Genomic DNA, 23,469 nt, shown 5'->3' on the forward strand with positions numbered 1-23,469 from the left:
ATAAAGAAAATAATTGGGCAAAATAATAAAGAAAAGCAATTTGTATTTTTTTTTTATAAAAATGCTATTTAAAATTGAAACATTTTAAACATTTTTTAAATAATTAAATAAATAAAACAACTGTCTATTTTTTTTTTTCATTAATAATTGAATGAATTCATTGATGGTTAATTTCTTCATTTTATTTTCTTACATTTTATCTTCAAGTGCCACTGTCCTCCATAATTTGCATCCTCCTTTTCTGAGTGACTGTGATTTGTGCTGTCATGTAACATCTCGCATGGCAATTATTTAATTTTGCCTGCTTTTATTCATAGGACAGAGAACATTGCCGCAAGCTGTTCCGAAAGGCTTCCGAGAAACATCAGAATCTCTACCGCTTGGCCATGACTGGATCTGGCATTGATAGGCATCTCTTCTGCCTATATGTGGTCTCAAAATACCTGGGAGTAGAGTCTCCTTTCCTTAAAGAGGTCAGTGTTTGTAATGCAGAGATTTGTGTGTTAGTTTTGCAGAGTTAAGGATAAGATAATCTTCTAAGTGACTAAGTGAGATCCAAGCTCAGCTTAACTGGAAAATCCAGAATCGTAGTCATGCCAGGCAAAGGGTCAAAAACACTTGCAAACAATCCACAGAACAAAAGACCAGGGAAAGTTTATTACACACAATAAAGTGCGTATCATATGCACGTAAAAACCTAATTTTCACGTATAAATTGCACGATAAACACAATGCGTGCTCAGACATCCCAACCTGCAAAAAGTCATTTCAGGGAGGTGTCCGAAGCTTTTGTATAAAAGCATAATATATAATTTCTATAGGCTATAGGCCTATGCAATTATTTGTTAATTATGTTAAAATATGTAGATTACTTTTACTATTTATATAAGCTGCTTATACTATTTATGTAAGCTGCTTTTATATATATTCCATTGGAACTTTAAACAGGTCTAAGGAGTTTGTTGTTTTCATGTAGCCTTGGCAACTAGCCGGCCTGAATAATATGCACATGAAATGAAACTTGTTGAACTCACCTCAACATGTCTTTTACAATCATTTAACCCACCATGGGCAATGCTGAAGACACTGTTACAAATTGTACAGCGTGCAAGACTGTCATTATGTTTTACTCCTATAAGACAGGGGTAGGCTACACTTTCGTGTAGTCTGACGTAAAATGTGTCTTATACTTTCGTTTTTTTGTGGCACTCTCCCTCTGCCATGGCGCTCCTGTTTCTAGATACATTTGAACTGATTCATTCGGTTCGGGAGAAGAGATAAAAGCCCGCCCACACTGACAATTGATTGGTTGATTTACCGAAACAGGGCAATCAGGATGCTCTCTATCTTACATGCACTTCATGAGGCACACTAGCACACACACGCAAGGTCTCTCGCTCGCTTCCTCTCCCTCTCTGCCTCTTCCGGGAGACTTGGGATGTCTACGTGCTAGAGACGCATTTGCATGAGATCAGGCTGCAAAAGGCTAAGAAATAAAAAGTGAATAACGCTTCAACTAAACTAGTGCATAAACATGCAAAACCACATTACTGTTATATAAAGGGGATTCATGGGGGAGAAAAGAGTTGCAAGCAATGCATGCATGTGTGGGAATGAAATTGTTTGTTTATTTTTTTGATGTGGTTGTACGTGACATCCAGGTTTTGTCAGAGCCCTGGCGCCTCTCCACTTCTCAGACTCCTGTGCAACAGATGGAGCTGTTTGATCTGGTCAACCACCCTGAGTTCATCTCGCTAGGAGGAGGCTTTGGTCCGGTGAGCAACTGATCAGCACATATACGCACACAAACAGGTAGAGGCACTCCTTTGTTCACTGTGTTCGTGTTTTGTTTCTCTGTAAGGTGGCTGATGATGGCTACGGTGTCTCTTACATCATCATGGGAGAGGAAATGATCAACTTCCATGTGTCCTGCAAGCGCTCCTGCACAGAGACTGTAAGTGTGAAGCATAACTTCAGAACAATGAATTGCTTGTCTTTTTACAAAGATTTTTTGAATGTCCTGACATTATTTTGACTTCTTGTTCTGCATTGCAAGTTGGCTTAGTAACAGTATCCAGTTCAATACATAATAAATTATTAAGATTTTTACCAAATTCTCAATATAATAATTTATATAAAGCAGTTAAACAAGTAAAGTACAAACACCAGGTTGCCAGGTCTGTGTAACAAAACCAGCCCAAAGGCCAATCCAAGCTAGCCCAAAATAGAGGTGTAAATCAGTCGTTTTATCACGATACTATACGATATGATATCGATTCTCTCAGCCAGCAATACGACATTTGCCGATACCTCAAAAAATTCTGCGATACGATTACGATTCAGTTCGATTCAGGGCTATATCGATCGATTTATCAATATTTAGATATTTTGTGGCAAGTTTACACAACCAGTTATATCTTTATGAACTCACAAATGCAACCAAATTATATAACATGAACGTTTAATTAAACTCTTTGAAAATTGCACACCCTCTCCCAATTGAGACAACAGAAGAGTTAATTTGCAAAAACAGATCACTCCGTTCTTGTTCATTTTTTTTATTTATATTAAAAGTTTGTTATTTAGCAAAAGCAGATAACTTCAACAGTCATTTTTTGGCAAAAGCAAATAACTCCACATTTCATGTTTCAGAGTTAAAACCAAGTAATTGCTATGATATATAATAAAACACTCGGTTAATCTTTGTAACGTTAATCTCCTCAGCTCACATAGACGTCCTGCAGGGCCTGGCGCTCTCCCTGGCAGTGGCAGGTCATAGCGCCACTTCCGGTGGCATCGCCAGATGCCGTGGCAGCTGCCAGGTCTCTTCTGGCAGCTGCCAGATTTCGTGACCGATGCCAGGTTTTTTTCTCGCCGTTTTTGGAGCTGTTTAAAACTACACTGTTCATAGTGGCGATCGATTTTGTTTTAATAATGCAAAGTTCCCACAGGTGTGTTATTTATTATGATTTTTTTATTATTATAATACATTTATGTATCAGCTGCCAGAGTTAGTGCCAAGAGTCACAATCGTTTGTCGCCTTTTATTTTTAAATATAAGATTTGATTATGCATATTACATACCAGCAAGCAGATGCGATCAGAATATGAACCCAATAAGCTAAACAGCATTTTCCCATAAAGAACACATAAGGAGTGCTTAGCTGTATAGACAGTATATATGCACGTGTATACTATACACAGGTGCATAGCCAACATATATATATATATATATATATATATATATATATATATATATATATATATATATATATATATATATATATATATAGGATGCTGTTTATAAGAATATAGAAACTTTATTTTTTTTCTCTTATGTCTTTCTTCTAATTGGCTTAGAAATCAGATACACTGTTGGACAATAACCAATAAATTATGTGTTAATGTACTACAAACACTTTTTTTTATTCATTTTTATCAAATATAAGACAATAGTGTTTGTACTGTAATAAATGCTATGTCAGGTAGCACTGAATTGTTCATAAACTTACCTGGTAATTTACCATAAAATGACCTGGAGATGAGTGAAAAAAAGTACAAATAAACCATATGGTTGTGTTCATGTTTCCAAAGGTTTCTGCCTTTTATTCAGATCATACAGTGATAGCTGGATGCTTTTGTCCATATTAGGGATTTCCTGGTACTTTGTAAGTTATTACTTCAATATGAGTCTGTCTTGCACTTGACTTTTGCCTCAAACTCCTAATTAGCCTACTGTTCAGGTATAGGGTAAAATGTAGAATATGGTCACGTATAATACGGCATTAGTATGTGCTTTATGAGTACTAATAAACAGCTTATATAGTAATATGCAAGCTACTAGTTAATAACTAGTGTTACATTAAATACATAAAAAAATATGTTTGTGTGTGTCAGCGCGTGTGCATATACAGTATTGGCTAGCGGCAGCTGGGCACTCCTTATCCTTATGTTCGTTCTTTATTAAATACTTATGCAATTTAGCTTATTGGGTTCATATTCTGATCGCATCTGCTTGTTGGTATATAATATGCATAATCAAATCTTTCATTTAAAAATAAAAGGCGACAAACGATTGTGACTCTTGGCACTAACTCTGGCAGCTGATCCATAAAAATGTATAATAATAATAATAATAATAATAATACAACAACTACAACAAAAAACACCACCGAAGAGGAAGGGGCGTCACCACTTTTGAATAAGAAACAATATCAAGCCTATAAAACTCGTCAAATCTCCGCGAATCACAACAAGCATATCAGTGAGAACACTTGTTCAAATAGCGCACACACTCAAACCTGACTGCACATCACATTTTTGACTTTATTGATTCTGCTTTTATTCGTAATGCAATGGAACGGTCAACGGGACATGAATTAATCCTTAAAGGATGGGACTTTATGGGACATTTGCACAAAAAGAATGAATAACTTACCGGTGCCTATTTTATAAGTCGCTCCGGAGTCGCATATCAGTCAAAAAATGCGTCACGAGGAAGAAAAAAACATAGGCTATATAGCCTAAGTCGCACTGGACTAAGTCGCATTTTTTTATAAATTTATTTCACAAAATAAAAAATAAATAAAAATAAAATGTTACAGACAGTTCTCCGTTACGTGAGCGCTCTAAAGCGGCACTAAAAGAATGTTTTAAAACTTTCACAGAGACCTCAAACAGAAAGCACAAAGCCTGTCTTTAAATTTAATTTCGTTTTGTATTAATTGTATCTTAATTTTAATCGATGTTTCAACAACCAATTGTCTGGGTTTAATAAATAAGTAGTAAATATAGGCTATTAGAAAATAGATAATCAGGACACGGAGGCGCTGGCGAACCTAGGGCTCGTCTCATAAATTAACCGAAACTCAGCGTAGGCCTATAAGGTAGCCTATTGCCTCACAGACCTGAGACGTATAGATAGCTTGAAATGTCTACTTTTAAGCAGAACAATTCAAAACGAAAGAAAACAGACTGCGCTGCTTATGTAATTTGTATGAAATGTGCATTTCTCTATGGCGCTCGCTGCGAAGATCGCGACGTCAACTTCATCTGTCTAGCCGACACACATAAAAAATAACTGTTTTATTAGTAAACAATTAAAATGTCTCCTGCTATATTTTACATATTTGCCTGTTCCTTACAAAACACTAACAGTGGGGTTTTTGACGTTTTTTTTTTTTTTGTTTTTTTTTTTGAGCAGCTGCGGACAAATTCTTTCGACACACACACAATATTAGCCTATGTAACACTTTGCGCTTATGTTTTAAAAACATAATTTAACATATAACAATTTTTAAATAGCCCACTTAAAGTGTTTATTACAAATAAATGACTAAATGCTAAAAATGAATACATTTTAATGAACAAACATAACATATGCGTTGCATTTACAATTCTGTGAAAACAGCACCCCCACTTCCCGCGTCCCTGCCGCACGCCACTGAGAACAGTGTAGTTTTTACCGAGCAAACAGCAAAAACAGCGAGAAAAACCATGGCATCTGCCAGGAGAAATCTGGCAGCTGCCAGAAAAACCATGGCATCTGCCGGGAGAAATCTGCCAGCTGCCAGAAACGACTGGCAGCTGCCGCGACAAAATCTGTTTCTGGCAGCTGCCACGGCATCTGGCGATGCCACCGGAAGTGGCGCTACGACCTGCCACTGCCAGCATTTGCGCTCGCCCTCTCTCTAGACGTCTGACAAACTTTACTGTTGTGATTACACGCAATACAGGGAGCTTCTCCCTCACCACTGTAACGTGCTGCTTTAGAAATGTTGTGTGAAAAAGTTTCAGCTTTTAGATATCATGGGTTCATTGAAATTATCCATCGTCGATCACTTTTAGTCAGCTTTGACGAAACTCCTCTCAGCTAGCGTGTCTTTTAGAAGTGACTAGCAGCCTTGTCACTTGACCTGAATACTGTGCGCTGATTCGCTAAAACGGACTAATCGGGTTGTGTCCACAAACACCAAGGGTGCTTGTCGGTTTCTGCTGTAAAACATGAACTTGCGATGCCTTGACAGTGGACAATACCGGCTTTTGTGACAAAACGTGTTTAGGGTTCAGTCAATCTTGTCAGGCGTCTATTTCAGCTGACGAGATTAACGTTACAGAGACAGTATGGTGAGTAAACGAAAATGCGCGCTTTGGCAGAAAAGCATAGACTGACGTTACGCGAGGATATGGAGAGTGTCAAAATAAAGGTACCTCATATCGATATTTTACGCGTGGCATCGATGCATCATATCGTTATAGGTTTGATCGATCCATATCGATGTATTGTTACACCCCTAGCCCAAAACTAGCCCAATGACCCTATCCAAATATCAAAACTCAACACATGCCATTCCCATAGCCTACCTAAAATACATATTGTTGTCGTGCTTTCTCGTGTTTGGGTTATCAGTGTCCATGGAGGCCGCTAAACGTAACAAGCAATGAACTAATCCCCATGTAATGATGTAACCACATCTGATTAGCTAATACAGAACCCATTATGCATACATATAAAATAACGGTAACAATTTATTTACTTAATTAACACTATAACAATATTTTACAGTCACTGTTATATGTTATACACTATTTCAACTTGAAAATCACATATAGTTGCCTAGTGATTATAAACAGACAGTTTGCATAAAGGCTCTTCCCTCACAAAACTCATCATCTAGCACAATTTTCATGGGTAGAATGCAAAATATTTCAATACAAGCTTTTCAGTCAAATACTATTTATGCAACATGTCAAACCTTTAAACCGCTAGACAAAATTTACCTGCGGCAAGTTTAAAAGTACCTAAATTCCGCTGGAAAACCACAAACTTGGCAACCCTGAGTACAAAGTACAAAAAGCAAGTTATTAATGGAAAAAAGAGTAATACATCTGATATAGTCTGATATAGAATATACTGTATTTCAGGTGTCAGATTTAAAATTAAAATTTGTATTGTATAAAATGTGTCTAGACTGAAAATTAAAAATGCTTGTTATAATCTATAATCATTTATTATTAAGAATATTAAATAAATCATGATGCACTTGAGTTTAGTAAGGATTAGTGTCCGTATCTTTGATTTATGCATCTTGTATATATTTTCTCTGTATTTTGTCTTTCGGATCCTCCAGTATCGTTTTTTCTATGTAATAGACCCAGATTTTGATGACTCAGATCTGCGTGACAACATAATATAACATAATTTAACTTTACCAGCTAGCAGCTGGACAGTTTTTCTCTTCTTTGTTATTTTGAATTCAAATTGAGACTATACAACAAAAACAAAAAAATCTACCATGTAAGTACAGTCAGACTTTAAAGAATTGAGTATTCTCAGATATATAATGCACTTGATGTCCTGCTCTGCAAGAAATGTGATTTTATTTCATAACGCGATGAATGGTGTTTTTGTGTTCCCTAAAAATGACAAGTGGTGCTCACTGCAGAATAAAGTAATGTCCAGCCCCCCCCCCCCCCTCTCTGTGGACCTTATGGGTGGAGTTGTGTCAAGCGACAGGGTTATGGATAGGGTTAGGGTGCGATTGCACTGAGCAAATTAAGTATTTCTAAAATGATGCTATTTTTCACATAATCCAGAGTCTCTTGTACTCCTGTATAGAAACTAAAATGCATTGTTCTATTTTTTCTTGTTCATAGGATTCTCATAAATTTGGCTCTCAAATCAGTCAAGCCATGATGGATCTTATGTCTCTGCTGAACCCAGGCTTCAAGGAAGCAACAAAAGCCAACCCTGCCAAACAGTAGTAAAATTCTTACAGGAAGACTGGATGCACATTTGTTTGAAGACTGGTTTCTATTTATGTAATCTGTGGATTTTATATTTAATTCTTTGATGTTTCTAGGTTTCAGTCTGCTATATATTGGAGCTATCTTATTGTCAATACTGAAAATAACTTGTAGAGTTTCTGGTTTTGCTAATTTGCTATGGCGGTTTTCTGTATACAATATACCACTAAAATAGGTGTCCTGAGGAATTACATTTGTTTGTCTGATTGCCGGCTGATTTTTTTTTTGCGTGGGTTCAAGTTTGTTGACATATTTGTCTTCCCAGGGTGTGGTTATGAAGATAGGCTGTGTGGTTTCCGCTACAGGTTTAAATCTCTCACAAAAGCTTTCACACTAATATGTTCTGTTATTTTTATTCACTGTGAGAAAAAATATGTGAAAAAATCGTACCTTAAAGGGACTATTTTTGTTCCTTATAATCCACCAAAAGGTGCAAATTCATACCATAGAGTAGTTATATTGTACCCTAAATGTACTACTACCAACCTTTTAGGGGTAAATAAGATACAGAGTTTTTCTTGTAGTGTAGTGTAGTGTAGTGTAGTGTAGCTTTTAATGTGTGTGTTGAATTTCATTGTTTTGGTAATGAATTTGAAGAGAAGATTATTTTGCTGGCAAGGAAGATTCCCCCTTCATTTAAGAAATCAGCTGTGTTTTTTTCTCTTTTGGAATATCAGACATAAAATGTCTTTAGCAGTTGTCAGATAACACTAAATTGATCATTTGAGGTAATTGCATCTGTCTCTGTAACCAAAGAGCTCTACAGTACTATCAATTATAGCATTCTCATTGGTGTCGATGTCCGGTGATCTGCTGAAATTATGTTGTGTCGTGCTGACCAGACAAACCTTGAAGAAAAAAATAATCTGTGAAGTGACGTTATCTGGACAGGCACTGGTTCAGATATGACATGGCGTCAGTCTCTTGACAGATGTTTAATGGCCAAAACTTGCCAAAAGGATGATCCATTAAGACTGACAGCTGATGCAGCTCAGTAAAGTAATGCATTAGAGAACTCTTGGGAACTGAATTGCAGCATACTATTTGTGATTACTATTAAGTGATATCCGGATTTGATATTTGTTTTTAATGACCCTACAAGTTTGATTAAACTATCAAAATGAGGAACTTTTTATTATTTTCCAAATATTTTAAATATGAGGAAGAACAAAACTTGGTTAAAGTATTTATCTGAAAAAAAATATTTGGCATAAAGACAAACAATAGCTACAGGTTTTTATAAACCATACAAAAAATAAATAAAAAAATCCATATGTTGACTACAACACAATCAGTTATTAATATTTTTTGGTTCTCTCAGTTTTGCACGTGTTCATAATTTGTTTGTATGATAGCCAGGCCAAAAATGTCAAGTCAAGTATATTTGTATAGCGCTTTTCACAATACAGATTGTATCAAAGCAGCTTCACAGTATTAAATTAAAATTATGACAAAAATTATGTCAGCACAATTTAACATTTTTCATTGCGTTATCACAAATAAAACAATTGACTAAAAGCCCAACTACGCAACAGGCTGACAAAAGTTTTTAATGATATTCGAATAAATGTTTATTTTCCTAGGCTGGACATCACTTTTGGCCACTAAAAATATAGCAAAGTATTGTTACCGATTTGTACCGATTTTTTTTTTTTTTTTTTTTTAAGGAGGAACAACATTGAATTGTTCTGTTATTGTAATATTCAAATTATACTGCAATTTGTAATTGTCATTTATATTTGCCTTTCAAATGACTTCTTGTATATGAACATCTCAGGGAAGCATGAGTAGGCCTATATGTGTTCAAGCAGAGTTTGACTACCTTTGTAGGTGACAAACTTAACTGTTGGAGAGACACTTTAGGTAAATAAGGTCAAATAAAATTCTTTATATTGCTATGAAATTTTAGGTATTCCTGTGACTTCTTTCCTACGTATTACTTTTATATTACACGTTGCTAAACAAAAAAAGTTTGATTGACATTAGAAGTCCTGCAGCAAACGGTGCCGCGAAAGGGGGTGGGGACTTTCTCCATTTGTCAATGAGAGATTGCGCCTAAAGTTGCGGTTGGTTTTTAAACAGCACTACTCTTAGCACAGTAAACCCACGCTACGTACGAACATCGATTACTCTAAATAAACACTCATGTTCCACTTAGTCACTTTCTCCCGTTTCCTGTCTGGTATCTTAGGGGGATTTTAAACTCCCAGCAACACAAGGGGGGCTCGTTGCTTCAGGCAGGAAAGCGAAAGTATGTTGCAGATCAAGACAAGGCGGCTGAAAGGTAAGGCGTATATTTGAGAGAGTGCTATTAGATATATGATTTTCGAATTAAAATCTCCTTTGGGGTTTTATTATTATAACATTTATTTATCTACTTTTAAAATTTCATACAAATGATAAAGCTATTGTTTGGGTAGTTATATATTATGCTACTTTTCCGGCGTTTTCTGACCTGTTGTGCGGCTGTTTGATCTGTAAAGCCGACAGTATCGGTATTAATATTGAGTGGAATGACAAGTGACGTTCTCTTGCCACTGGCACTCGCTGCTGACGGCTGCTGCACACCTGGTGACGGCATGTCAGTTCAGGGGAGCATGTGTAGCACGCTGGATGTTTGTGCGCAACGAGGTTTTCATCCTTCTGTTTGGCAGTAACTTAGTAAGCATTTCCCCAACGTATGATATGGTTCAGATACATTATTTTAAAAAATGTATGTCTGATGTTGCATGCTTATAATATTGCATATAGCCTACTTTCAGGACATGTAGTCTATCCATTGCAGTAGCCAGCTATGAGGTCATCAAGCTGTTTGTCTACTCGTATAATTCAGTGTTAACCGTTGTCTAAACAGTTGTCTGTTTAGTGTCCTTTGTGGGAAAATGAATGAGATCGATCGATTCATGTTGCCGCCGTGTGGTTAACGGGGTTTTAGAGAGTTTTGAGTGAGAGCACGGGACGTGTGCTGCCATTCCTATCCAATGTCTGTAGAACATGTTACAGTATGAAAAGTTCGACCACTGACCATAATGAAGAATAGGCTAGTTGTGTTTGTGGTCACGACAAGCAGGGTCTCAGCCTCAGAGGTCACTCATCACGCCTGGGCCTTCTGCCGTCAGTCTTGAAGGATGGATACGCGAGACAGTCTCCTCAGTGATATAATCACATCATCTGTTGTAGGCCTAAAAATCTATTCAAAATAATGACTAGACTTTGGCTTTATTCAGCCTGGTCTCGTTGTTAATGTGTAGTTATTAATAATTTTCAAAGATAGAAAACGTACTTTTTTGTACGTTTGGATACATGCTGAAACGCAGGGGCGCAACTACCCAGTGTCAGACGGGTATGCAGCAACAATTTTGGCGCCCCCCCCCCAACAAACAAACAAACAAACAAATAAATAAATAAATAACTGTGCCATGTAATGAGTGAGGAACGAGTGATAGTTAACAGATGAAATAAGTACAAAATTGTCATTTATTAATAAAATGTAACTATGCTTCACAGTGATGAATCCACTGCTGAGTGGACCTCTGTCCCTCTAGGGCTAGGGGGGTTCGGGGGCATGCCCCCCCGTAAGAAAATTTTGTGCTTTTTAATGTTGAATTCATCAATCTCGTACACTTTGAGAGTTCAAAATTAAAAGCTCCAACCCATATTCAGTGTGCAAAAAAAAAAAAAAAAAAAAAATCAAATCCTTTTTAAGTAACAGTGTCTGTCTACATTACAATAATACATAATAATAATAGTTATAATATTAATCCCATGATAGTAATAGCCATATATTGTAAAACAAATGCACTGAAAAATAAAGGAAACTTTCATAATTAGTTTCGTACTAATTTCTATACTTAACATTAAAGATGTGATTGGGCCAGCCCAGTGTCAATCAAGAAAAGAACCAATGCAACCTTTCAGCTGATCTGAAAAATGTCAAAAAAACTAACGCGGACTTTTTTTTTTTACCAATGTATTACAACGGCACTAACCCAGCGCCGCCAGTTAAGCAAAACAAAACAAAACGAATGGGTCGCCGATGTACGAGTTTTATGGGCCGTTAAGACAAAGACAAAAAATAGCCTAGTATTAGATGTATCGGCCCAAAAGCACGTCGGCCCACCGGGAATCTCCTAGCCTACATGCGTGGACGTCACACTTTAAATTCTACCTGTTGCCTTTGACCATCCACTTGTTTAGCTGCTGGCACATCAATTGACTTTACCCTCTTTCTTTTTCTATTTCTATTTTTATTTTTAGTCCCGACAGCTTTTTTGCTTTATCCATCCTCTTTTTCGACCTGCTCGCTCAGCGCTCACGGCGCCCCCGCCTGCTCGCGATATTATCCCCCCCTCTCTACGTCAAAATTCTATGATGGAATCTTATGAATATCCTATTCTAGCCTGTTAGTCCTCTAAAAAGTTATATAAGATTGAGGATATGCAGAAATTATTTAGAAACGCAGAACAGCAGCTACGTATAGATTAAAAAAAATAAAAATAAAAATTACCATCGCTTTGGCGCCCCCCCTGGTGCTGCGCCCCTATGCGCCGCATATAGCGCATACCCACTTTTTGCGCCACTGCTGAAACGTATAATATGGACGTATCTACAACGTTCAAACGTAACATTACGTTTTTTCAGCTAAAAAACGTAAACTATTTACGAATATTTCATATCATAATGATATCTGTATAATTTCTCTTTTAGCATTTTATAGATTATAAATGTAAGATCCCTTAACCCTAACGTTACTCCCACACCTAAACATACCCTAAATAGACCATATTAAAAGGATAAAACGTAACTGTTAATGGACAGATATGTGTAACTTAGGGAAATGACAGTTTTATTAACAATATAGCATTAAAAGATAGTTTGAGCCACCAATCCTACCCCTACCCCTAAACCTAACAATTTCTTAAAACTACATTTGGCTACAAAGAAAAACAACAGACAGACACGTATAATCACAATAATGTATTTATTGAGAAAATGTCAAAACCGGTACCAAAAGTCGTTCACATGACGATGTGTCGCAGTCCTCTCTGGCAATATATAATAGTTTTGTATGAGGTAACGTTAACGTTACAGAGCAGAATTTAAGTTATTAATCCATGAAAATGTTAATCCGATTTCGGTTCGTTGTTCGCTCTGTGAAGGCGCGCGCGCTTCTCCATTTCAAATGTAGTACACCACCAACTTAAACACGGCATGTCGCAATCTGTGACGAAGCATGCGAGAGCCAATAAGCGTTTGATATCACTGCCGTAAAACATGTCGTAACGCTTCGGTCGAGAGACGTGCTAGTGTGCGTGTGTGCCTCGGGATTTTATCTCTACTCTCGAACCGAATTAATCAGATTGATGACAATTGAATGCAATAGAGTCAAAATATTAATGCCACGATTTTAATATGCATAAGTTAAATAGGAATACGTACAAATGTGTTTGTCGGTAAAGTTGTTTATACGTAAATAAATTAGTTTTTTTTGCTGTCAATACGTGAATTTTATACGTTTTAGTGCTGTAAATATGTCAGTATTATACGTTTCTGTGTGTATAAAACGTAAATAAATGTACGTATGGTAGAACTACACTTTACGTAAAAATACACACGTATTCTCATGAGATCACGTTGCTTTATTATACTAATGCAATAATATTAGAAAAAACCATGCAAATATATGTGCCTTGTCTTGTCTTAAATCACCATGAAATTGCAGTAGCCAATTTAGGCTATTAAAAATGATTTATCAGTGCATTGTGCACATCATTATTATTTTTTAATTCATGCCGAGCGCTCGTAACCTAGTTTAATCAAAATAACTATACAAATACAAATACAAATATTTGTACCTTGTCTGTAAACTGTCATTGTATGATCTTAAAGTCACCATGAAATTGCAGTATTTAGGCTATTAAAACTGATCAGTGCCCATCATTATTACTATTTTTTTATTTCATGAGCCCTCGTAAACTTTAATCAAAATAACTTCCACTCCTTCTTGCAAAGACTTATCTTCTCATCTCTGATGACTTGTTGACTGCTGTGAAGGAGGGAAAACCTGTTGCTCACATGACATCACAGCAATAGCAAACCACAAACATCCAAGGAAGCGTTTCATTGGATATATATATTGTCACAATAGGGAAGAAAAGACATTTGCAACTTCCGTTTCATGCCGACTTTAAAACAACTTTCGCAATCAGCGACAAGTGTCTATTTAAGTGTATGTATATACATATACACTATAGTTGCATTTGTAGGTGTGATAATGCGTTTTTCCACACACTTGACAAAGTTTTTTCTGTGACAGCTCCAATTCTCTTCTTCATATTGTGCACTCAACTGCCATGCATTATATAAGGCTTAGTGAATGAATAAAAAAATGAGTAAGCAATTATGGAAACGTTTTTCTTTTCAATATCAAACGTTTCATCCCTATTGCATCATAACTTTAAGCGGCATGTGCCACTGAAAATGCTTCACAGTCCAGCGGCAACTTCCCGTGACACATGCCAATTGCAATATGTCATTGGATGTGCCACAACTTCATAAAAGCTACTTAAATGTCCTAATCGAACAAAGGCCTAATCCTATCTAAGCCCTGTCTGTGAAACCAGGCCTGAATGTTAAAACCCTTGTGATGGATCAATATGACACTAATCTGTGCTGTAGTTAAAGGGCCCAGTGCTTCATTGCACTTTCATTGATATTTGAGTCCCTCTGGTTACTTTACAGGTATTAATATGGTGTAATTCTGTGTTTCTCAAATCTAGTCCATAGCAACACACCTTCCAGAATGTTTTAGATGTCTCACTAATTATAACACCTAATCTAAATAGGGAGATGTCTGCAACATTCTTGGAGGTGTGTCCCGAGGACTGGAGTTGAGAAATACAGATTTTGTGTAATCACATGCGTGCATTTGTCCTTATTGATATTAATGCTTAATTTTTGTATACTTGGTTGACAACTTCAGAGGATTTATAACTCTTTCCATTTCAGTAATATTAGTGTTCGTTAATACCCTTGAAGTTTGCACTCATTGCTGCATATACATGCTCTGTGTCCTTTAAGTGAAAATCCATTAAAGTTACTCTAGAGGCCACTAGATGTTTTTTTTCTCTCTCTGTGGAACCATTAGTCACGAAGATAAAAGAGTCAGTGCATTTGTCTTGACGAATCGATAAACCGAGTCCATTATAGAATGAGCTAATCATCAATCTTAAATTTATATGATTTATTTTTTGGCCATCTTTGGTGTAATTTCTTAAATACTTTCTCTCTTGCTCTGACTCTCCTCTATGTTCCCCATGTTATGCATCAGCAAGGCAAAGCATTGTGATATATGGAGCTGAACTGTGATGTTAAGAAAGCACCGTAATGACTGGGAAAGTCTGGATATTCATCACTGTGAGTTACAATCACTTAAGTCTTCGCTAATAGTGGAGGTCCTTGGAATGAAATGTTTAAGCCTTTCAGTTTGATCATGTAGTGTTGTTTAAATTTTTTGGACATTGTATTACAAGAAGCCTAGTCACAGTGTTTTACAGACTTATAAGACACATTATTTCAAATGATAGAAATAATGTCCAGTGAATGTTCTCCTGTCCAGGGAAGGAACTTGATTGCTTCTCTTTCCCTCACAGGCATTTTCACTCGTCAATTATATTCAACATGCCCAATCTGAATGCATGCCAAATGATTTGAAGACACATCTGGTGAGTCTATTCTTCATTGTTTTTGATATTTTCTGCTCCACACAGTATTCAATTCAGTCTAAAAGTGGCCAGGTTAAAATATATTATTAGGCCACTGTAGGCTAGGTTAAAATAGACTGAAACAGTGGTCCAGACAAGTGAAGTTAGTTCTTTAGAAAGGCTCTAGCATCATTTGTTTGCAGATGCCTTTTGGTTTGATATTTTAAATGTGTAATGTAATGGAATTTCTACTACAAGTGTTATCCAAATACTTGTTGAGGTCATATACTGTACTGAAATATCCTGCTGGATGACTAAATAAGCTTAGTGAATTCATACACTAGACGATAGAGTACATGGTCAAATATTTTTGTGTAGTAACCCCTAAAGTGTAAACTGTTGTACCTGACAACCATGTGCTTGATTCATGTCTATTGCAGTAGTGTGGTGTCTTTATTTTCACAAAATCTAGCCATGCAATGATCAGGATAATCTACAATCATTGTAAAAAAAAAAAATCACTTAAGATACTGTATCTTCTTTGAATCCTCATAGTATGATGAGTTGTTGGAAGACCACATATTCAAAATTAAAATGTATCCATCTGAAACGAAGGTAAGCGCAAACAACATAAGATGACTTTTATTTACTTATTTACTTTTATTAGTGGTTGTGTATAATAAGCAGTATTAGCAACTTGCAGTGTTGTATGTTGTATGTATTTGTACAGAAAAAGACAGACATATTATATATAACAATTTATTAACTTCAGCCACAAAACTGCAATTATCAGTCAGTCTATACTGGTATGGATTTTAGTTTAAATAATTGAGTTTGGTAAATAATAATGGTTATGTTATGGTTATGATATTTTCCTGTTTAATCGGTGTGTCCTGTGTGTCTCCTGTTTTATCAGGAGAACGTGCTTCTTTCAGTAATCAACACTTTATGCACATCCTGGACTAAAAATAAGAAAAAGAATAATAAGAAATTCAAGATGCTAGAAACTTTTGAAATAATGCTATTGGTGAGTATACTTCTTATTCTATCATATTTTGTTATTCTGTTTTGAATATCAAATAGAATAATTTCTGACGGCATGATTTTCCTGTTCTTCTAGAATTTTTTTCCAAACAATGATTTTGAAACGAATTGTGCGAATCTCAATTGCACAGATGGTTACACAGTAAGCTGGGTTAATGTAACCGTATTTGGTGATATGTACAGAAGATCTTGCAATGGATCAGTATCAGGTATGGACATTTAACCTTTCATCATTTACCCTGTTTCTTTCCCTTTTTGCCCAACCTTTATTAATGATCAATGGCCACAATAAATCTCATTGGCAAGACTTCCATCTATTAGTAGCTGAAAACATTTAATAAGCCAGAATATTTAATATACAAACATAATTGCATGGAGTGGTAAAAATGTAGTTATGAATGTAAAATGCAGATTTTGCTCACATTCTCTCACTTTTCTACTTAGATCTGAAATGTCCATCAAAAAGTAAGTTATTTGACTTTGTCTCCCTTTTATCCACAATGTATCTTTTTTTTCTCTCTCTCTTTCTAAAAGTTGTTGTTGTTTTGATGACCTTTTAGTTTAGGGTCCTATTCTCACTATTAACCAACTATTAACTACGTCTTTTGCCGCAATAAACTCCTAATTACTGTGTATTAATAGTCAGTAAGGTAGTTGTTAAGTTTAGGTATTGGGAGGATTAAGGGATGTAGAATATGGTCATGTAGAATAAGGCATTAATATGTAATTTATAAGTATTAATAAATAGCCAATATCCTAGAAATTTGCTTTCTGATAAGCAACTTTTTAATAGTGAGAATTGGATCTTAAACTTAATTGTTACCATTCTTGCTGAACCAGATATGAAGCTGAAAACGGTGCTTAAAAACGTTGTATTTAAACGATAACTGATTATTTTTCATACATACTGTATACACAAACTGTGACTTTGATGTTGGGTCATGAACTTTGGTCTGGATGTTTCTAGTAACTCTTACTGTTAAATTTGAATTATTTCCATGAAACTGATTTCTATAGCTCTTTGAGAACACCGTATTATACATTCATCTCTGTGTGCTGTAGCACAGAAATCATTGCTATATGTTGAAACTATGTGTAATATACCACGTTTTATAATCACATAGGCAAAACAACGATCAGCCCAAGCATCACTGCTGTTGAAAGTAAGCTAACTCAGTTTTTATTTTATTTTCACATATGCAAACACAGATATTTTAACTCATTCACAAGTATTACAATTTTAACAGATCATTCATGTACATATGTAATATGAATATTTATGGATATGAATATAAATATTTAAATCAAAGTTTTATGTTAGATCAAACTATTTGAAACTACATGAACTAAACAACCACTACTAAACAAACCCAATTATTAATATGGTGTTGTAAAATGTATGGTGTAATAACTAGCCACAAAGTATCTCTTTTTCTGTCTGCTATTTTTGACAAGCATCTCTGGGTTTTTTACTTGTTGAACCACATATGAACCAGAAGATAATGCTTGGGTAAAACTTAATATTCAAAGGATAACTGTTTTTTTTTTTTTTTTTTTTTTTTTTTTTTTTTGCAATAACACAAACTGTTGTAATTTACATGCTTTTGGCTTTAAAAAATACATACTGTATTTTTATAGTACAGATTTAGTACAGATTTAGATTCAGATTTATCAACAATTTTTGTTCATATATCCACTTGCTGAGCACATGCCTGGTATTATATTGTTCTGTTGAATCTAACTGTAATATACTCTGTTTTCTATTAAATCACATAAGACACAACATTTTTCACAATGGTCGATTCAATCACCACAGCTCATAAAAGTAAGCAAAGTCAGTATTGTATTCAAATTCTCAAAACAGATTACAGCGCAGATGCTTTGACTGTCATCTGAATTGACATCATATCACGTCTTCTAATACATAGGCTCACCATCATTAACAACGGTCAGCCCAAACTTCACTGCTCCTGAAAGTAAGCAAATTCAGTATTGAAGACATCAATGCCTGGTTTCACAGAAAAGGCTTAAGCCTAGTCCTAGACTTAAATGCATGATTCAGCTGTTTTAACTGAAAGCTACTTGAATTGGCATGTCTTAAAATATATCAGTGCCTTGTTTGGTCTCAAGATGTACACCTGTAATGTTTTTTTTTCTAAGGCACGTTTATAAAAGCTACTTAAATGTCCTAATTTAACTAAGGCCTAGTCCTGGCTTAATCTAAACCCTATCTGTGAAACCAGGCCCAAATCTGTAGAGTTGCATAAAGACGATTATCATTTGCATTTAATACAGTAAGCATTAAATCCTACCTTTGTTTAGAAAAATAATAGTACAAATTTGATCAGATTTGAATAAAACAGAAATGTAACTTCAAATATGCTTGCTTTGCTCATATGTGGAGATCAGTGTTTTATGGCCTTATTCAATTATGTTTTTAATGTGAATATGCAATATTTTGTAGATTCGTCAACCGTTTCATCAGCATCTACAGAAAGTAAGTTTGTCTCTTGTGAGAGCAGCTTCATCTGTAATGAGTAGCATAATGCCTTCAGTATTCACTCAGCAGCCACTTTAACATGATAGGACTGTGCCTTTAGTGGCATTAGTCTTAGAAGAAAACGTTCTATATAGAATTCTGTCAGGCGCAGAACTGTTTAAGGGAGTTCCAATCATAGGATCATTTTATGGATTTAGTTGTAAGTAATTCATTACTTCTATTACATATTATGAATTAAACATCTCGTAAACATACTTTACCACTAGTAAAAATTGAAATGAAACTTTAAACATGAAAGTATTATGCAATCATTTAAGACATTTCTTCTTTTATACAACCTTTTAACCTTCTTTAACATTGAGTCAAGAACCTTAGGATTCTATATAACCCCATAAAACCTTTTTCTAAGAGTGTAGAAGGAGTGTAATCCAGTGTGGTCTGGGGCAGGCTATCCGTCATATTTTGCATATATGAGAGAGTGTAAATCATCGGGTTTTGAAACACTAGTACAAACAGTCATGCCATGGTCAAAGTCAACATTATGTATACAAACTCGTACTCATTGACTTGCTGATGATTGGCTGAGTAGATATAGCAGGTGCACTAATAACATTTCCACAGTTTGTGCATTGCCACTTATTACTAATCTCACTAATATAGCCATTTACTAATCACTAATAATTTTGTACATTGCAATAATTACAAAAAATTTTGTTCAATAAAAACGAATATTGATTTTTTTTCCCTATTAACCATATTAGATCATCTTTAAAATCACAAGCCAACAAACCACACGTTTTATAATTTATCATGAATTCTCATATCACTGTATCATCTTTTAAGTTGACGATGGCTTCTATATCTCATGCTTTTGTATGGTTTTCCCCTTTTACTACAGGTGAAGCATTAAAAGATGCCCAGAGTAAGTGTCAGAGCTGTGGGTTTTTCGGAACAGTAATTTTTGCTTGCCATTGTTCTCTCTCTCCCTGCAAATCTCTTTGTAAACCAAAATATTTAATTTTTTTTCAAGGTACCATTAAAACATGTTATGGAGTCCTTGTTTTCTCTCTACTACTGAATATCGTTCTATTCCTCCTGTTGGTGTTAAACCATTTCCAGGTAAAAGGTCTAAGAATTAATGTAGCTTGTGAGTTTGTATAAAATTAAAGTAGGTTATTTTGGGTAAGGCTTTTTAACCTCAGATATGCTACTTTTTACTTGCTCGGCATCTCTAAACCAAGATGCTGTAACCACCCAAGTTTAGGGGGTTTAGCTGTTTATATCTTAAACTTAATTAAGCACAGCACACAGTGCTAATTAACTTGAGTTCTGTGTCATTTTCTTTTTCTTTTAAATGGATAGTTCACTTTTAAATAAGATATTTTGAAGAATATTGGTCCAGACAGTTGATGGTAGCTTCCATTGTATTTTTTCCTACTATATAATTCAATGGGTGCCGTTACTGTCTGGTTACTAACATTCTTCAAAACATCTTCTTTTGTTTGCATTCTTTGATTTGTCTCAGCCATTTTGACATTGACACCCACATTTAAAAATATATATTTTTTAACTTTAATAGTAATAATAATTTGTTACATTTATATAGCGCTTTTCTGGGTCCTCAAAGTGCTTCCCATATGGAAGGGGGGAATCTTCTCAACCACCACCAATGTGCAGCATCCACTTGGATGATGGGACGGCAGCCATATTGTGCCAGAACGACCACCACACACACCAGCTTAACAACACTTTGTCATCTTAACAACAAACAAAGTGGTGCGTAATGAAGAACCACAGAGCAGCATCAGGAATGTCAGAAACTGGGGGGACAATTTGGCCTTATCTGATTATTAAGAGGACTTTTCCCTCTCAGTGTCCATGGGGGTTACGGCACTGCTGTATAAAAGAGGATCCATAAATAATTTCAAATTAAGTACATACAGAGTATTTATACATTGCACACTGAGCATTTATTTCTAGCTGTTCAGGGAAAAATATAGTAAACATTTGATCAAATTTGAACATTTAAATACACTGGAAATCATTTATTTGCTTGCATGGCAATCTTTTTTAGTATTATTTCTTTTAACTTTTTTTTCTTTAGAATGAATTTAATATTTTGTAGATTTGTCCACCACCTTACTAGGAACTTCCATTAATGAAGCCAGTATATTTGTCTCTTAAAGGGATAGTTCACTTTGAAATAAAATTTTGGTATGTTTTTTTAGCTTACCTCAAGGGCATCCAAGATGTAGGTGTCTTTGTTTCCGCAGTAGTTTCAATTTTGATATTTTTAGGTCAAACCGTTCTTGTCTGTCAGTCGTATAATGCAGGTCTGTGGTCACCACCTCAAAGAGCATGCACAGAGAAGTCCAAATTAAACAATTCCCCATCGTAAGTACACATTGATGGCCTAAGACACAAAACGAGCGGTTTGTGTGAGAAAACGAACAGTATTTACCTCTTGTACACTTTCCGGCGCTTGCGCAGACTAAGCCAGAACGCACGCACACGTCACACACCAGGAAGCGCGCTCGCCCTCAGATCACTTGGAAGTGGTTGTGTAGAGGTAAAAACGATATAAATACTGTTTGTTTTCTCACACAAACCGCTCGTTTCGTGTCTTAGGCCATCAATGTGTACTTGCGATGGGGAATTGTTTAATTTGGACTTCTCTGTGCATGCTCTTTCAGATAGTGACCATACACCTGCATTATACGACTGACAGACAAGAACGGTTTGACCTAAAAATATCAAAATTGAAACTACTGCGGAAACAAAGACACCTACATCTTGGATGCCCTTGAGGTAAGCTAAAACATACCAAAATTTTATTTCAAAGTGAACTATCCCTTTAAGCAGATTTTTCAGTGATGGTTAGCATAATGCCTTTAGTAGTGACCAATTCAACTTGTAAGGTAATAAAGGATTTTTTTTCTTTCTTTTTCTTTTCTTTTCTCAGACATCTGGAGAGAATGAGGTGTTACCATCTGAATAAGGTAACACCAACTTTGTAGCTTTTGGAAAAGGGTTACAATGTGCAGGATACATATCAAGTTTTTACAACCTGGACATTGTTCAGCCATGTGCACATCACATTATAGAGAAGAATGTTTGATTAATCACATTCTTCTTCTTTTTCTCTCCTCTACCCTGCAGTAAATGGACATTTTACCGCTTCAGGAAGATGGACTTTTTTTAAGCTGCTCTCTTCTATTTTAACAATAGAGGTTATGCTTATATCTAATCTGTTTGTCTGTCAACAGTGTTTGAAAACAGTTAAACCATGCTATTCACCTGCCTTGTTCCAGTTGACAGTCTGGAACAGTTTTTTACAGCCAGTTTCTATAGTCATCTGTTATTGCTACCAAATGTGCATGGCACTGTGCTGTCTTTGAATTTGTGACTGACATGATCCTCCAAACAAGTACAGCTTTATATTCTCAAACACGTCCACACAACCTGTGTGTTTCCATTTCTGAATGTGATTGTCTTGAATTTACCTCCATAACTGTTATCCTTCATCTGTCTAGCACCTCTACTCATGGTTTTTGAAGTTGCCTTTTTGTAAGTCGCTTTGGAAATAACGGTGTCTGTTAAATGATTAAATGTAAATGACTCAGTGTGCACTGTGATGATCCTGTCAGTTATGATATGTAAAAATAAATAAATCTATACCCTTCAGTGCTCAGGCCTTGAATGGTTGTGCCAGAGAGTTTCTTTAGGAAGGAACGAGGGCCAGGGAAAGTATTTACAGCTAATATACTGCTACAATAAATCTAATATATCCTGTCTTTTTCAGCAGTTATTTTTTTATTGTTTATTTTATGCAATATATGTTTATATTTTGGTATGTTTGTGTGTAAGAGGGTACACGCATGCAGCATTTTTGTGTTCTGGGTATCTCAGAATGTTTATTGTGTTTTATTGATCTTTTACTGATGCTTCTGTGTATGTAGAAGTGGCTATGCCAATTGTTTGCAGCTAAATGCACACAATAAAACAAGAAATATGATGTATATCTTGAACCTCATGTAATGGCACTAAAAAGTTCTCATTAAAAATTTGAATGACATTTTAATTGTCTTTGTCTTCATTACCAAGATATAGTCATGTGTTTGTTTGCTACCATATTATAAATGTTTTAACTCCATATTGTCATGTAAATTCACTAGTGGGTTCACAAAGAAAGAAAGAACTGACCATATTGAAATTATGCTTTGTCCATTCAAAAACAAAACAAAAAACACATTTTTCAGTAAAAAAGTGCTGAAAAGTTTTTGTTTTGTATTAGTTGTTTTTATTTAATAAAATCATGCCTGATTTAATAAATTAAACACAGCCTTTTGTAATTTTCTTTCACTTTTAAAGGGATAGTTAACTTTTAAATAAGATATTTTGTAGAATGTTTGTAAC

General features: G+C 35.4%; 2 protein-coding genes across 9 annotated transcripts in view; both read left to right on the forward strand.

The window, feature by feature from the left end:
• Positions 1–9,706, forward strand: part of cpt1a2b (carnitine palmitoyltransferase 1A2b) — a 51,802-nt gene extending 42,096 nt beyond the window's left edge. The window contains exons 16-19 of the mRNA XM_081347047.1: positions 318–473; positions 1,662–1,775; positions 1,862–1,954; positions 7,657–9,706. Of these exons, the coding sequence (XP_081203173.1) occupies positions 318–473; positions 1,662–1,775; positions 1,862–1,954; positions 7,657–7,764 (471 nt within the window). The 3' untranslated portion in view covers positions 7,765–9,706. The remainder of the gene's footprint in view (positions 1–317; positions 474–1,661; positions 1,776–1,861; positions 1,955–7,656) is intronic.
• A 118-nt stretch (positions 9,707–9,824) lies between these two features.
• On the forward strand, positions 9,825–23,132 carry LOC308693179 (uncharacterized protein). 8 transcript variants are annotated; one of them, XR_014030421.1, is made up of 16 exons: positions 9,829–10,090; positions 15,137–15,222; positions 15,459–15,530; positions 16,065–16,124; positions 16,426–16,536; positions 16,630–16,762; positions 16,998–17,018; positions 17,678–17,716; positions 18,331–18,387; positions 18,482–18,529; positions 19,018–19,050; positions 19,952–19,975; positions 20,084–20,172; positions 20,660–20,829; positions 22,016–22,052; positions 22,213–23,129. XR_014030421.1 is itself a non-coding variant. In XM_081369969.1 (15 exons), exons 2-14 carry the CDS (start codon positions 15,193–15,195, stop codon positions 22,049–22,051), a joined length of 753 nt encoding a protein of 250 aa, XP_081226095.1. In that variant the 5' UTR covers positions 9,829–10,090; positions 15,137–15,192; the 3' UTR covers position 22,052; positions 22,213–23,132. The 8 variants fall into 8 exon arrangements, 3 of the variants coding, with proteins under 3 accessions (XP_081226095.1, XP_081226096.1, XP_081226097.1); XR_014030422.1 differs by having other exon boundaries at positions 18,331–18,378; positions 22,213–23,127; XM_081369969.1 differs by lacking the exon at positions 20,660–20,829 and having other exon boundaries at positions 22,213–23,132.
• Positions 23,133–23,469: the final 337 nt, after the last annotated feature.

Source organism: Scardinius erythrophthalmus (assembly GCF_964197995.2).
Source record: "Scardinius erythrophthalmus genome assembly, chromosome: 1".
NCBI classification, from domain to species: Eukaryota; Metazoa; Chordata; class Actinopteri; order Cypriniformes; family Leuciscidae; genus Scardinius; species Scardinius erythrophthalmus.

Excerpts from the sequence above, each read along its gene's own strand:
- LOC308693179 (XM_081369969.1), top strand. The coding sequence starts at position 15,193 with ATGACTGGGAAAGTCTGGATATTCATCACT. Across the intron at positions 15,223-15,458 it reads AAGTCTGGATATTCATCACT|GCATTTTCACTCGTCAATTA; the intron begins GTGAGTTACAAT and ends TTTCCCTCACAG. Across the intron at positions 17,717-18,330 it reads AAGCATCACTGCTGTTGAAA|ACACAACATTTTTCACAATG; the intron begins GTAAGCTAACTC and ends AAATCACATAAG.